Below are 15779 nucleotides of genomic sequence, written 5' to 3'. Positions count from 1 at the left end.
TACAGAATGGTTTTTGGTCCTTGGTGGTAAATTTCTTAGTTAATCTTCTTTGGGAATTGTTTGTTATGCATTTGTACCATTAATCCAATGCGCGCCTAGCAAAAAGTCAATGCAAAATTCAGAGTTATTCGATACCAGGTACCCGTGAAATTATCGAGCTGCCCGCCACGGTTATTAAAACAAAAAAAGTCAATCCTAAATAAATCTGAGCTTTGGCATACCTGCCACTTCTCTTCATTTTTCTTGAATAGTCCAAGTATCTGGTCAAAGTATGCGTAATATTCCCTTATAATAAATATTTAACATAGAGCAGGTGGCTTACAAGTCATTATAATTATAATCTGATTCATTAGTCTTTATTTTGATATACATTTCAAGTTGATTTTTGGAATAATTAACAGACATAAAAAGTCAGACATGGTATTTCTCTTTTGAATTCTCAACTAACAGCCTTTATATTAATTAGGCCACATACAGAACAGTTGGCACCGATTCTTCCCTTCTTTGTGCAAAGGAGTTTCTGCAGAAAGTTCTTAGCAACCAGTATTTGACGCAGGAGCTTTTATCAATTTTTCTCGGCTATCGAGTCATATAGTGTGGTTCCTAACCTCGCCAACATTAATTGGCACATCGCGACATTAGTTTCTTAGGCATTTTGGGTGCAAGATGGTACAAAGCCAAATAACATTTGTGAATCATAAACTAGATTCTATGGAGGGGTATGATTTGGAAGACTTGCTGAGATCAAAAGCGGTACTCTTGGGAAAGGGAACTTTTGGATTTAGCTATAAGGCAGAATTGGAAAATGGAAAAACTGTGGCTGTTAAGAGGTTAAAAGATTGTTGTTTACGTGAAGAGGAGTTTAATCAAAAGATTCAAGAATTAGCAAAATTGAGTGATCATCAGAGTTTGCTTCCTCTAAGAGCTTATTACTATTCAAAAGATGAGAAGCTTCTTATATTTGATTACATGCCCACGAGTAGCTTGGCTTCCCTTTTGCATGGTAAGCTTCTTCTACCTGTTGTTTCTATCGCCTTCCTTATCCTATTATCTTCTTGTTGTTACTGTCTCCTTTCGTGGCTTCTACACTACCATTATTGTTTTTCATTACTGTTATGCATATGCTTTCCTTGAGTCGAGGGTTTATGGGAAACAGTCTCTCCGTCTCCACAAGGTAGTGATAAGGTATGGATACATACTGCCCTCTCCAGACACCACTATATGGTATTACACTAGGTATGTTGTCGTTGTTGTTACATGTCTCTTATTGATGTTTTATAACATGCTTCTTTTTACAGTAGAAATTCTTGCAAAACAGTAATCTTTATTTTCCTTGACCTGACATTATTGTTGAACTTCACATGTGTTACATAGACAATGAAGTGGCTAAGAAAGCTCCACTCACATGGGAAGTAAGGACTAGAATCGCTAATGGAGTTGCTTGTGCTCTCGAATTTCTCCATGCTCAAGGCCCTGGTGTTTGCCATGGTAACATAAGGTCATCCAATGTTTTACTCACCAATACTTTCGATGTTCGTCTCTCAGAAAATGGAATTTTCAGACTTTTCGTGCCAAACTCCAAGTTTGTCCTAATCCCTGGCTATCAAGCACCAGAAGTGGAAAATGCCTACGATGTTTCTCCGATATCTGATGTTTACAGCTTTGGTGTCCTGCTGTTGGAATTACTGACCGGTAAGGCCCCGTTGGAAGCAAGTGGCAAGAACACAGGGGTTGATTTACCTAGTTGGGTTCGGGATACGTTTCAAGAAAAGCCTATTATTGATGTTTTTGATAGTATGCTGCTGCATAATTACCAGAATTTTGGAGAACAGATGGTTCAATTGTTACAGCTAGCAATTTGTTGTACTTTCAAGAATCCATCTAAAAGGCCCTCAATGGTTGCAGTGACTAATAGAATAAACAGGACGTGTAGTTTTAGATCATGAAGATGGTTATTAGCTGATAATGGACCATTGAGAACCATCTGTTCCCTTTTTGTAGTTTTATATCTTTTTGAAATTCAATTACACAATGTAAACAGGATTCTTGTCTCAAGCATTTTAATCAGACAGAAACCAGCTTAAACAATTTGAACATGTCCAAAGTCAACTTTTATATGACAATAAATTAATCAAGAAATAGAGACGTGCATCATATTCTCACGACAGATCCTTTTCTCCGAAATGTACGACTATTCTAGCAAGTGGTGAAAGTGTAGGAGATGGAACTTTAGCAACTCGTTACAAAATAGAGGGTGTATTTGGTATGAATGAAAATATTTCCAGAAAATGTTTTCTAATTTTCTCATGTACGATTGACTTAAATATTTTGGAAAATATTTTTTTCTCATCAACTCATTTTCCTTCGATTCGAGGAAAATATATTCCCTATCAAGGGAAGAAAAATATTTTTCAAAATTCTTTTCCAACCTTCCCCTTATTCCCTATCCCCACCAACTCCCACAACCCACCCTAACCTGCCCTCGACCACCCCCACACCCCACACCCACTCCACCCCACCCCAACTCCACCCACCCCAACCCACCCAACCTTGCCCCACCCCCACCCCCACTCTTAATAGAAATATTATTAGTAGTACTTTCTTTTCATGTTATAGATAGTGTATTTTTTTTTTATTTTAACAAAAAAGTATTTTGTTTTCATATTTTCTTTTATTTCAACGAAATGATATAGTAAAAAGTATTTTCATTTATTGCAACAAAAAGAATATTTTCTTTTCCTGATGTAGAAAAAGTATTTTCTTTAATTTTAACAAAATAAGTATTTTCTTTTCATGATGTAGAAATTTTTTTCTTTCATTTCAACAAAATAAATACTTTATTTTTATGTTGTAGAAAGAGTAGTTTCTTTTTTAACCAAAAAAAAAAAATAATATTTTCTTTTTAGTTATGGAACACAAATTTTAACTTTATTTTTACCTTAAAAAGTAAAGCAGCATATTAGTTCCTTTGGGTTTGTGTGAATTTTTAGAAGAATAATTAAATTTTTGAAGAAAATAGAGTCCTAAAAGCGTTGGCTATTTAGGGAGAGGGGGAGGGGGAGGGGGAAGGGGGGAGCAAAGAAACATAGGGGACTTGGGGAAATCAGGGTTGAGGAGAGTAACATAAAAAAATATTTTCTACTCTATAACCAAATACTAAAAAATATTTTTCAGAAAATTTTTTTCATTCACCAACCAAACAAGAAAAAATAAGTGATAAAACCACTCATTTTCAAACGTACCAAACACACACAGAGTTGATGGATTTTTAAGAATTGATTGGTAATGAAGAGGTCGAAGAATGGATGAGAATTTGAAGTAAAGATTGAAGAAATGCGAAAGCTGGTAGAACTGTTTTCCTCTTAGAGCTTATTGTTAAGTTATATGCTGACGAGGTGAAAAAGTATATGAATTTACGTTACAGGTAATCTATAGATATATATAAGTGGACAATAAGAAAGTGAGGTGGCACCTCTCTTTAGCCAAGAAACATATTTATCTTTTTTCTCTTTTTTTTTTGGGTTTTTCATCATTTTTTCCATTTATTTAGTCTTATAAATTCAATCACCATAACTCACACCTCTTTATCTTCATAACCTATATTTTTTAACTATCTCAATAACTCTCATGTCTTTCATATTCATAACCTCTAAATATTTAATGTGTAATTTTATGACTAATTATTATATGTTCCTACATATGTACTTATATAAGGACTTCTATGTGTTGAACAAATATGATTAACACAAACTTTATATTTTGCTTATAATGGTTTGAGCTATCTCTATATCAATGGTTGTAGTGGGAAAGAAAAATTATACTAAAATATGGTATAATTTCTATTCTTTGTTTTTGGTTTAAGGTAATTGCACAAAGATATTCTATGCATGTTTGAATCTTAAGAAGAATGTTTAAGAAAAAGTGTCAAATAATGAGGTGAAGATCGAAGTAAAGCGTATTTCACAATTCTCATTACTGATCTTTGATTTTGTCATATTTAGGTTGATGTTGTATAAGTTGAAGTAGTGATTTTTTTCAAATAATATATACATAGAGATTTTGATATTTATTTTTTGTTGTATATATTTGTACTCTACAATTGCAATAACTTGAGTCGTGATTTTATTCGATGTCGAGTGAGATTCTAATGTGTTCTTTTCCTATTATATATAAATTTATTTTATAAATATATTTTTCTATTTGTTCATAATTCTTTTGCCTCTATTTTTTTTTCCAATGAACTTTTTTGAATTAGGCATTAATCTATGACATTGACAATTTGTAGATAACTTTAAGTTAACATATAATGCAATCTAATTAATTAAGAAATCACATGTAATAATAGGTTATTACCCATAAAAAATTTAACAATGTGAATGGGGCAAGCTTTTGATAGTTTAAAAATCACTAGACAACGAGTTATTAACTTTATGAAATAATGTATTTTTTATTTTCGGGATATACTATCGATGATTGAAAACTTAGTGAAGTTTATAATCAAGTTGCAAACAATACTCATTATTCTAATATTAGAATTTACACACAATTAGTTTTGATTCTTATCTTATTAAGTGGGTTATTTTGAGAGATTTTTTTATTAAAAAAATAATTGTTCATGTGAATGCTTGGTGAATTTTATTCTTTAAAGTGTAACATTATCTCTAATTTAATATTACAGTTACTCAATTAAATGTATCACATAAAATCATGCTTTAACTACCAGAATAATACAATAAATTAATGGAATAAAAGTTTTTAACATATGTTGCAAACTAAGAGGGAAGGTCTTCCTAATGATCTTTTGTCAAAAAGTACATACTTTTTCTCATAGAAATTTTTAGCTTCTCAATATACAACTAACAATAATTTAATTTATTTTATTTGTGTAATTGGTAGCTTTAAGAATCTATGCGACTTTTATTTTTATTTTAGGTTTTATTTTTCTTGGTCTTGAAATTTCTTAATTAGATAAAACTTAAGTAATATTCACTGATAATTACAATTAACTATACATCATTTTGACTATTTGCTACAAATAAACTAAATTCATGAATTAAACCAAACATATTTTATTTATTGGCAATTTTCTTTCTCATAAAAAATGGATAATATCTACATTTGTTATTAACTTGATAAATTCTTTTTTAAAATTTTATTGATTTTTTTTAAACTCCGCGCAAAGTGCGGGTAAGTCTACTAGTTCACTTAATAAATATTGATTGATAACCTAAAATAAATTGTAAGTAACATATCATAACTAGAGAAATGAAAAAGAAATAGTCTCTCTCTTTCAATTTAGATGACACATGTCCGTTTAAAAAAGAATGACATATTTCTACAATTAGAAATAATTCAACTTTAAACTCTTTAATTTACCCATTTTACCCTCAATGAGAAACCTTAATAACTACACAAATGTCATGGTCTACAAAGCTTTTCTCCATTAAGCTTTTAAAACCACAAGTGTTAAAAGTCTTATTTTTATCTTAAATTCTGTGTCGAGTAAAACTATCTCATCTAAATTGAAATGGAGGGAGTAATAAGTGATCATGCCCAACTCTAATCCTAAAAAGGATAAGCGGTCGCTGCAAATATCATCCAGCCTAAGAGTTTGGAGTCGAATCCCTCAGAGAACTAAGGTTTAGCTACAACTATTTACTATCACCAAGAAGACAAGCTTGAACAATTCCTAAGTAATAAATATTAAGATTCTTATGTCTAACTAATTAACTAACAAATTAAAATAGTGAATTAACAATTAAAGATAATAAAGAGTTGGAGAAAAGATTAAGGAGGTCGACAGTTATGACTTTCTCAATTGTCGGAATTCTTCTCACTACATCCCTATAATTTCTCCTGATCGTGAGCACTTCAGGTATCGTAATTCTCTTTCGAGCAACTATAATAATTTACATGACATATTCTCCCGAATTACGCTAGCTGGCACAATTTTACCGTTCACTATGACAACGTCAAGGTTTTGTTATTCCTAAATCCACCTTTAAACATGCCGTATTGATCTAAAGTAGTGTCTTCTCCTCTAAAATTCTGTAAATATCATGCTTAGCATGTATTTATATGACCTAGGTAGGGTGGACGCCATCCAATACAATCCAATCTCGGATAGGAGAGCTGGAGTCCGCGTCTACCTTCGTACGTCATGCGCCCATGAACGCGGACTCAACTTTTGTAATTTTCCAGTTCACGAAGTGATCCGTGCCTTCGCTTCGCTTTGCTGTTTTCTGCCTTCAATTTTCTCCTTTTTCGCATCCGTTTTTGAGCCATGCACGATATTGGACGAGCTCCCAATTCTTTCCATATCTTTGTTTTGGTGTCAATTTGTCATATTTTGATCATTTATCATCCAAACTCGTTCCTACACATAAGAAATACATAATGAGCACATTTCACTATCCCGCACTTAAACTCTTGTTCGTCCTCGAGCAGCTTAAAATTAAGCAGGTAGTCAAGTAGATTTTTTAAAGCATACTCAAGCATCTTGCTAATGAGAATGGTTTATATCAATGCTTAGATTCTAGCATGAGCACTATTTATACTTTTCCTTAAGGTTTAAAATGATGCCAAGACTATTTAAAATATTTGTGCGACTTTGTCTAACATCCTAGCCTCAAACAATGACTCCAGTATATTCCTCTTTGTGATTTGTTTCTTGTGTAGACTAAAGATACAATTTTCTTACCAATACGTTGTAAAGCATTTGCCCTCCCCAACAAACCAGAGAGAGTAGTCAATCCGTGCTCTCAAATATAAATTCAAGTATAATTTAAGGACTCACAGATTGAAAGAATTCACTCACTCTCGCAAAGAAACTCATGTGCCCCCAAAGCTCGTACCTGGCTTGCCCATAATGTAAGTCTCTACTAATTTAAACCCGCAAAGTCTAGGATTAATTGGGTCTTTATGGGTTGTAATGTAGGCTAGGGACGGGTAGAATATATATATGGATAATAGTGACTAACCCCTCTAAATACTTTTAATACAATATAAACTTTTAAGCATATCCTCTTCATGATCACTCAACAATATCGCTACGAAACTGTACATAACATATCCCATTGACTTTAAGCATATGTACAGAAGCACTAGCACATATCAAAGCGAATTAGAGGGATTATTTTATTTTGTATTTTCTTTTCTTTATTTTTTTCTCAAAATCTTTTCAACACCCTCCATAAAATTGATTTTTCCAGCTAGTGGCTCTCTCAATACACACATGCACCTTTTGACCTTTCTATGGTTCCACTCAAAAATAACTCAATCTCTTTTCCTTCTCTTCTAGCAACTTAAGTGCTTTCGGAGGTAAAGGTTCAACAAGATTTAATTAAGAACAAAAGGGATTCGTCTTGTAATGTGGGTACCAAAGAGAAGGTTTACAAGCTCAAATGGGCTAACAAATGATAATTTTATCACTAATATGCAAGTAGGTCAGAGGTCAATCAAAGAAATACCTATATCATTTTCTAGACTTGCAAAGCTTACTTATATTGCTTCAACTGATACACGGGGCAAGTTCTAGACTAGCAAGGGATGACACAGAGTACAACCAAATATATCACCTCACACAATGCACATGACTACTCAGGACAACTCAGACTCGACTATCAAGTTAAGAAAACTAAGCACAATCATAATATAATTCAATCACAAAGGAGGTACATAATAGGAGTCAAAAGATTATCCCAAGTGTCAAAATAAGTCACGTATACTCTCAAGACCAATAGTCGCAAGAATCAAGAAGAAAGTACTTAGCACAAATGCTCCAGCTCTAAGCTCCGTTATAAAACAAGTCAAAACACATAGATACTCAAGTTAGTCTCATTCCATTATACGTTCAAAACAACCAAGGGAAAGAAAGAATAAATTGTATTTTTCTTTAGACTTTTACCCTCAAGAAAACTATCTAGGAAGTCCATTGTAGAAAAAAGTCTAAAACTTTTTGAAAATTGTACTTCAAAAAAAAAAAACCACTACCCGGTTCAAAGAGTCATCCTTTGGAAAAGAACCGCGGTCATAAGAAAAACCAAGAGGGATTATTTCTACCTATCATTTTTTATAATTTTTTTCTTTTTTTCAACAAATATAAAATAACACAACTAAACTAGCATAGAAAGCCACCCAAATAGTCGCTTCACCCCACACTTAAAATTGTACATTATCCCCAATGCACACCCATAAATATAAGAGGGTAAAAGAAACTCCCTGGTAGGCCATAGACCGAAATATTAGCAGCTCATGAAGTACTTAGACTTCTCCCAGACTTGATTCATTGTGCGGGTACCCCACACTTAGTTCTCACCATTTTACTTGATTTGCTTTATTCTAATGACTTTGCTTTCCATGCTCCTAGAAAATAAAAAGTAACACTAAAAAAATTAAAAATTAAAAAAAATAACTAGGTTGCCTCCCAACAAGAGCTTGCTTTAACGTCGCGGTACGACGTGAATTATTTTTTGCCTCTTCCTCGAGATTATGAATTGAACCCCACGTTGTGCTTCAAGTTTTCGGTTATGCTCTAAGGGTGGTGGAACAAATCTAACTGCCCCAAAAAAATAAAGTAGCATTCTGCTCTTCTTAGCCTTTGCACGAGGTATGTAATCCTAACTTTTTGACAAGAAGAATTCCAGAATGTAGGCACCTTGTTCCTCATTCCTTAACTCCTCAATTGGCTCGGATGACCCTATTTTTATGTCATCATCTAAACACAATGGGAAAAAATGTTTGGAGTGTTGACCAATTCGTTTAACTACATGAATATTGGGATTGTCAACATCCTCAACACCAATGACACTAGAGTCAACTAAATATATATCCTCAATGTCCTTGGTTGACTCCAGTATCTCTTCTACAACATCGATATATTCAAATTTTAGCCGGTTAGAGTGTTGGTGTGCTACTTTGGTTCCCTCCATTGGCACCTCAATTTTTGTCTCTAATGCACACAACTCCTGGATACTATCTATAATATTAACATATTGAGCATTAAAAGTTTCAACTAGTTGACTCACTAAGCCTCCAAGTTGCGAATAGTTGCATCTTGCCTTTGTATCCGCAATTGTGTCTCATTACGTTTTTCCACAAGGCACCTTAGCATATCCTTGATCTCTTTCAGGTTGTCATCCTCATGTTCTTTGTTCCTGTTAACCTTACAAGAAAAAGCAGAACCATTATAGTAAGGGGTTAGGGGAGGATAATAAATATAATCACAATCATGAAAGTGACCATCTTGACCATCACACATATCATACACATTTTATACATAATATTGAGTTGGTGCACATAACTCACTTTCGAAAATATTTTGATAATTTTGCCATGAGTGGTTTTCTCCACAATATGTATAAGGAGGATCAAAAGTAGAAGTACCAATATCAAAACTCTAATAATTCCAAGATTTCATATTTCTCAAATCAATAAGTAAAACAAAAATAAAAAAAACAAGTACTATAAAATAAAATAAAAGTTCAAACTTGAAACCTAGCAATATGTACATCTCCAACGACACCGTTAGCTCCCCAAAAACGACGCCAAAATTTGATCACGCCCAACTCTAATCCTAAAAAAGATAAGCAGTCACTGCAATTATAATCCGGTCTAAGAGTCTGGAGTCGAATCTCACAAAGAACTAGTGTCATGCCTCAACCTCGGGGAGTACGATCGGTGCTCAACCGAGATACCCTAGTTAAGCAAGCCTATACAATGCCTACTACCAAAACTCACCCATGAATAAAGAGAAGATATATTTTATTAATTAGACAATTAGAGGTCATGTGAACAACACCCGTTCATTACCATTAGTTACATCATTTATAAGGCTCAAAATATATACACTTTCATAGCTTGAAGTGGAATATGTGATACAAATACAATGTCTTTAGTTTAACTTTCCCAAAACAAAGATACCACCCACACTATGTCTACAAAGCTTCTAATAGATACAAAAGAGTAGCATGATGGTACCGGCAACAAGGCTCCAACTATACCTCAAAATATAATATATATAAAGGACAAGAGATACAAGACCCTGAAATGAAGTGGGGCTCAACAAGTCAGCCGAGGAGACGGTGTACTGCTATCACTAATCAATACCGCATGTTGTGGAACCACCAACATCCATTAAAGATGCAACACCCCCGGTAAAGGGGACGTTAGTACATATCGAATAGTACTAGTATATAAAACTAAATACCCTCTCAATAGAATGAGTAACAGTAAAATGAGAAGGAAATATGGAATCAATGAGAGCCTCAAACAATATTAGAGTGTCAAGTTAGTAGAAAGATAAATTTCAAGTAAGTTCAAATATTTTTAAGTTGGGAGATCTTTAGTACCGATATACCACCATGCTTTTAGCACGGAGTCCAATTGTAGTCCGATTAGCTAAGACATCTCACCCCGAGAAATCCACTCACAACACCACCATGTGCGCGGTATGGCATCCAATCTCAGCCCGATCGGCTAAGCCGTCTCACCATAATGCCGTGTGGGTCGACATCACATCACATCTCGCTAGCAATAATCTCATCCCATATAAGGGAAAACATCTCAATACACCAATCTCATCCCATATAAGGGAAACCAATCATATCACATCAACACATGGATTTATCCCTCAATTACTCGTACACCGACACGTGTAGTTTCAGGGTAAGGATATATTGACCTACCCTTCCTCAGTGACTAAACGATACTCCTAAAGCATTTTTTATTAAAAGGATTTACAACTCATTTCATAGTCTTTCACACATCTTTCCATTTCATTGGCACTAGTGGCCACAATTATAATATCATTCTCGGCACTGTCACGCCCCAAACCTGGGGAGGCGTGGCTGGCACTCGGTGCCGCACTGGCCCGAGCGAACCACGCTGCAACTTCTTTTTCTTCCTTTCTATTATGGGACCATATGACCACAACTCATAATGTACAACTGTAAGTGGGCAAACGTTATATCAATGAACCATCGTCACAAAACATGAATTCATATGGGCCATCAAGGCCTCTGACATTGACATACTGTACATAATAAACCTGTGTCTACAAAGTCTATAAGATTATTTGATATAAAATGGGACAGGGTACAGGCCTACTCATAAGTCTGTAGTAAAACTCTGACACGATGACTTATAGATTCGACTGCACTCCGAATGAGGTGGAGTCTTACTGATTCTTCGTCGAATGCTAACCTCATCTACTATGAGGTCTCGTCAAATTGATTGTCTATACCTGCAGGCATGAATGCAGCGTCCCCAACAAAAGGACGTCAGTATAAATAATGTATTTCTAATAACGCGAAAGGCAGTTGGTCCGTTGACTTTTGTGTAATATACTTTATATGAAATGATGTCATTTATTTTAACTTGGCAATCCATGTAACTTCATTGATTTGATCAATAGTCAAATCCGCACCACATTGTGCCAAATTCATTAAATTTCTTTCCATCTTTAGACATTATCGATAGTCAACTTCCGCTAAGTTATTATATGCAAAAGTTATTTTATAATCAACACACCTCTCCATCAATAGGAAATTGGGAGGAGCTTTAAAAATGCCTAATTTGCATAAGTTGAGGTTATTTGGAAAAGTTACGTTTGCAGTAGGCAAAAGGCTCTTAATGATTTATTGAATCTTAATCTCATTCCTCTTATAAATCTGCAGCCACCTCTTATTTTTCAGGATCACAAACAAGGAAAAAGAAGCCAAACCAAAGTGGTAACTTTATGCATTTCTTAATATTTTATGCTTCGCACAGAAAATTGTAGGGCTAAGCCATTTCAAAGACATGTTCATTATTTATTTTTTCTAGCCATATACATAGATTATACATCGATTATACACGGTTATACATATATACTATATGGATTATATACTTATAACATACCTCCGTCAGCTATTTTTAGTTTACGAGGTTGGATGGACGATTATTTAAGTTAATTAATTCTTCTTGAAAATTTGATTTGTGAAAGGCAGCTAGTCCAATGCAACTAGAGTCAGTTCATGTAATAAAATAGCGACACCACCCTTACAATTGAAAACTTGTATGTGAAAGGCAACCAGATCTTGTCAGGCATGTAAATAAATACATAAAGAGCATGGTAGAAACATGAAGTAAAGGACTCAATTTGTAAGTCTGGATAACTCTGTATATCATGAAATATTTATAATGTCATGCATATGCGTATGAATGTCATGTTGTGCATAGGTACGCGTATTCATAACATAATCAAGCCTCTGAGGGCATCCCATCATATCATCTTGGCCACTGTGGGCACATCATCAACGTATACCAGCTGATCAGGTGATGGTGCGTATATAACGCCATAACCTTTTCCATATCCCATATATATATATATATATATATATATATATATATATATATATATATATATATGTGTGTGTGTGTGTGTGTGTGTGTGTGTGTGTGTGTGTGTGTGTGTGTGTGTGTGTGTGTGTATACGCGTATATAACGCCATAACATCATCACGCCTCTGAGGGCATCCCATCATATTATCTCGGCCACTGTGGGCAAATCATCAACGTGTACCAGCTGATCAGGTAGTAGTGCGTATATAACGGCATAACCTTTCCCATGTCCCATATATATATAAATAAGTAAATGGACACGGTCGCATGCACTATAATTTACCCAAGTAAAATGATCAATGGCTACATGCATCGTTGCATCGGGAATTACACTCAAGTAACGATCTAATGTATTTCACGAGTTTACAAATATGAACGAGTTTATGTTAATTAGCCACGTGTAATAATTCTATATTAGCTTTTTCCAAAGACTAACAAGACTTCCTAATTGAATTATCCCTAAAACAATGAAGAGATTAAGCACTCCCGGATATGACTACAAGTAGTTCAATCATATCCCTAGGTAGAATCTATAAAATGAGGGTTAAAGCCTCAAGTTCTTGTTAATTAATCTTTTCCAACCCCAAATAATATTTCCCAAAATTAATTCGGAGTTAATGGGTGAGTCTTAGGGTTAGCTAATCCCTTTGGAAACATTAAAGAACAAGAATAATTAAAGAAACAATAACTCACTTCATAAAGAGATAAAAATCATTCAATACATAATCACAACAAGGTATTTAATCCACACTTTAAATATGAATATTCTCATAAACAAGATTCAAGTATTGGATAAAATACTATACACTTAGATATTCAATACAAAGCAAGAAAATGAAGAAATGAGTACAAAGGAAAAAGAAATTCTTAACCACCATCCTCAAATCTTCAAAACCCAAGTGTAAGTGCATAAATCCTAGTTTTCAAACTTGTTCTTTTCTAGTGTTTTAGACTGAAAATAAGCCAAAGATGATGAAAATATCTGCTAGGACGAGTATTTGTGGGTTTGGAATTGAGAGCATGTGAAAGGGCTAAACTGCCCAGGTCTGATGCTCGTTTACTGCACCTGCGAAAGAATTCTCCTGCAGGTGCGGCTCCGCATAAGCGTACATCCTATCGCAGAAGCGAACAATCAAATATCTTCTTCCACCGCAGAAGCGGTCCACCAAGCACAAAAGCGATTTCTTGCAAAGTCACTCAGTATCGCAGATGCAGGCCTATTCACGCAGAAGCGGAGTCGCTTCTGCGACCAATCTTCCGCAGATGTAGAATCACAGGGAAGTTTTGCATGGTTTTCACCTCTTTTTTGCTCAATTCCACTCCAATTGAATTCAAATCACTTCATGTCATCATTTACATAAAAATCTAACAATACACACCATAAGCGACCTCATATTATAGTTAAAGGACATAAAACTAAAGAAAAGAGACTAGAATGAGTGGTAAAATCACCACTCATCAACACCCCCAACTTAAAGCTTTTGCTTGTCCTCAAGTAAATTAAAACCAACACTTAAATGTGGCTTTACCATTTAAAACACAAGTGGTATTGCTATTATTTACAAATCACATTCTCCAATTAAGCACCATACTTATGGATTTGGTTGGTACTAATAATTAAGGTCAATCATGTGCATCTTACCCAAATAACCCCCTCATATAAAAAACAACTTCAAGAAGTGCAAGGGAGTTTCAAAATAATCATGTGACAAGAATAAGCCTCAAAAAGTGGCTCAAAAGCACTAGTCCACTATATTTTCTCAATTTACTCATTTTCGGGTGTATCAATTTCACCAATCCATCCTAATTCATGTGCCCTCACAAGAAAGAAAGTCCCAATATCACTATATTTACAATACAACATAAGGGGCAAATTTACAAAGACACTCACTCTCACAAAGAATTTCAAGTGTTACAACATCTCATACCATAAGCTTGCCCTTATTTTAATTCATTGTCTATTCAAGAACATTCGGTTGGAGATCCCATAAGGAATTTTTAGGCTTGTAATATAGGTTTAGGGAAGGGTCGGATAAGCATTTGGATACAAGTGACTACACCCTCCTTGAACACTACTCACATTTGTCTTTCTTTTTGCACTTTGTTTCTCTTCAAACCACATAGCCCCATTGGCATCTAGTTACCAACATAGAACCACCTTAAATACCTCTCTAATTTTCTTCAAGGCTCCATATTTATATATATACATATATGTCTTTTTTTTTTATATATATACATAGTTTTCTTTTGGAGCTTGAATAATTTAATATGAACACTCTGAGGTATATGTTCCTACACTCAATGTACAACCTTACCAATTTCCACTTTGACACCACACCCCCAACTTAGGCTTTTTGCCTCATTCTCAATGTTCAAGGAGGGTCAGGTTCAAAAGAAGGAATTATTTTACAAAAAGGGGAAAGGTTTGTAATGAGGTGACCAAAAAAAAGGTTGAAGGCTCAAATAGGGTACTAGTGATAGTATTTATGCAATGGTAAGCTTGAAAGACTAAAGAGGTTTTACAAATATCACAAAGAATGCCTAATATCATCCCTCCAATCAAACGTAACTAACATTAGCGTTGAAAGACCAACCTGGCAAGTTCTAGTTGACAGAAGTAAACACAAGATTTATTTGTACTAACACTAACACACATGACACATGAATTAATCAAGATGGATCAATTTCATTTTCTAATAAGAGCATCTAGAGCAATATTATTCAAACTAGTGGGCAAAGAGTCACTAAAAGAGCCAAAAATTTATCACAAAAATTATTATTCACCATGCAACTTACTTGTTTTAGTTCAAAACCAAAATTCGGAGGGGTATTCTTAATTCACATTTCACATACAAGAGACTAATTTTGTTAGCACCAAATAATCCAAAAGTCTCCTCCTAGCAAAACAAGACTAATTCCCTTAAAAAAGTTATCACGCCATCTATCATAGGGAAAAGTCACCCGGTTCACTTTAAAAATGTTCCTTGGGAAAGAACCGTAGCATGAAGAAAACCCAAGGAAATACTACTAAGGAAATAAAAATAAAAGAACAAAACTACTAATGAGGATACTAAAATAAAAGCAACTAATACTAATAACACCAAGCTACTAAAGAAAATAAATAACAAAAAAAAGATAAAAATAGACTAATAACACCAAGCTCAGCAAGAGCACATGATACAACAAAATAAGCCCGGCAAGGGAACACAATATCATAGTATGAATACAATATACTCCTAAAGTCACCCCCCAACTAAAAATATTGCAGTGTCCCCACTGCACAATATCAAAAGTAAAGAAAAGTAGTTTGAGGGTCTCCCTGAGGTCTTCATCAGACTAGAAGACTATGAGAGGAAGGCTAATCACTGCTGTGCAGAACTCATAGCCTCATCATCATCA

General features: G+C 34.4%; 1 protein-coding gene across 1 annotated transcript; it reads left to right on the top strand.

Moving 5' to 3' along the window:
• The first annotated feature begins 334 nt into the window (after nucleotides 1-334).
• LOC107813940 (putative inactive receptor kinase RLK902) lies at nucleotides 335-2248 on the top strand. The gene is made up of 2 exons (XM_016639265.2): nucleotides 335-1003; nucleotides 1375-2248. The coding sequence occupies exons 1-2, from the start codon at nucleotides 667-669 to the stop codon at nucleotides 1944-1946; spliced, it is 909 nt and encodes a 302-aa protein (XP_016494751.2). The 5' UTR covers nucleotides 335-666; the 3' UTR covers nucleotides 1947-2248.
• The last annotated feature ends 13531 nt before the right edge of the window (nucleotides 2249-15779 follow it).

This window comes from Nicotiana tabacum, chromosome 18, assembly GCF_000715075.1.
Source record: "Nicotiana tabacum cultivar K326 chromosome 18, ASM71507v2, whole genome shotgun sequence".
Classification (NCBI taxonomy): Eukaryota; Viridiplantae; Streptophyta; class Magnoliopsida; order Solanales; family Solanaceae; genus Nicotiana; species Nicotiana tabacum.
The sequence above is the reverse complement of the archived record's forward strand: the minus strand, read 5'-3'. Positions and strand labels throughout refer to the sequence as shown.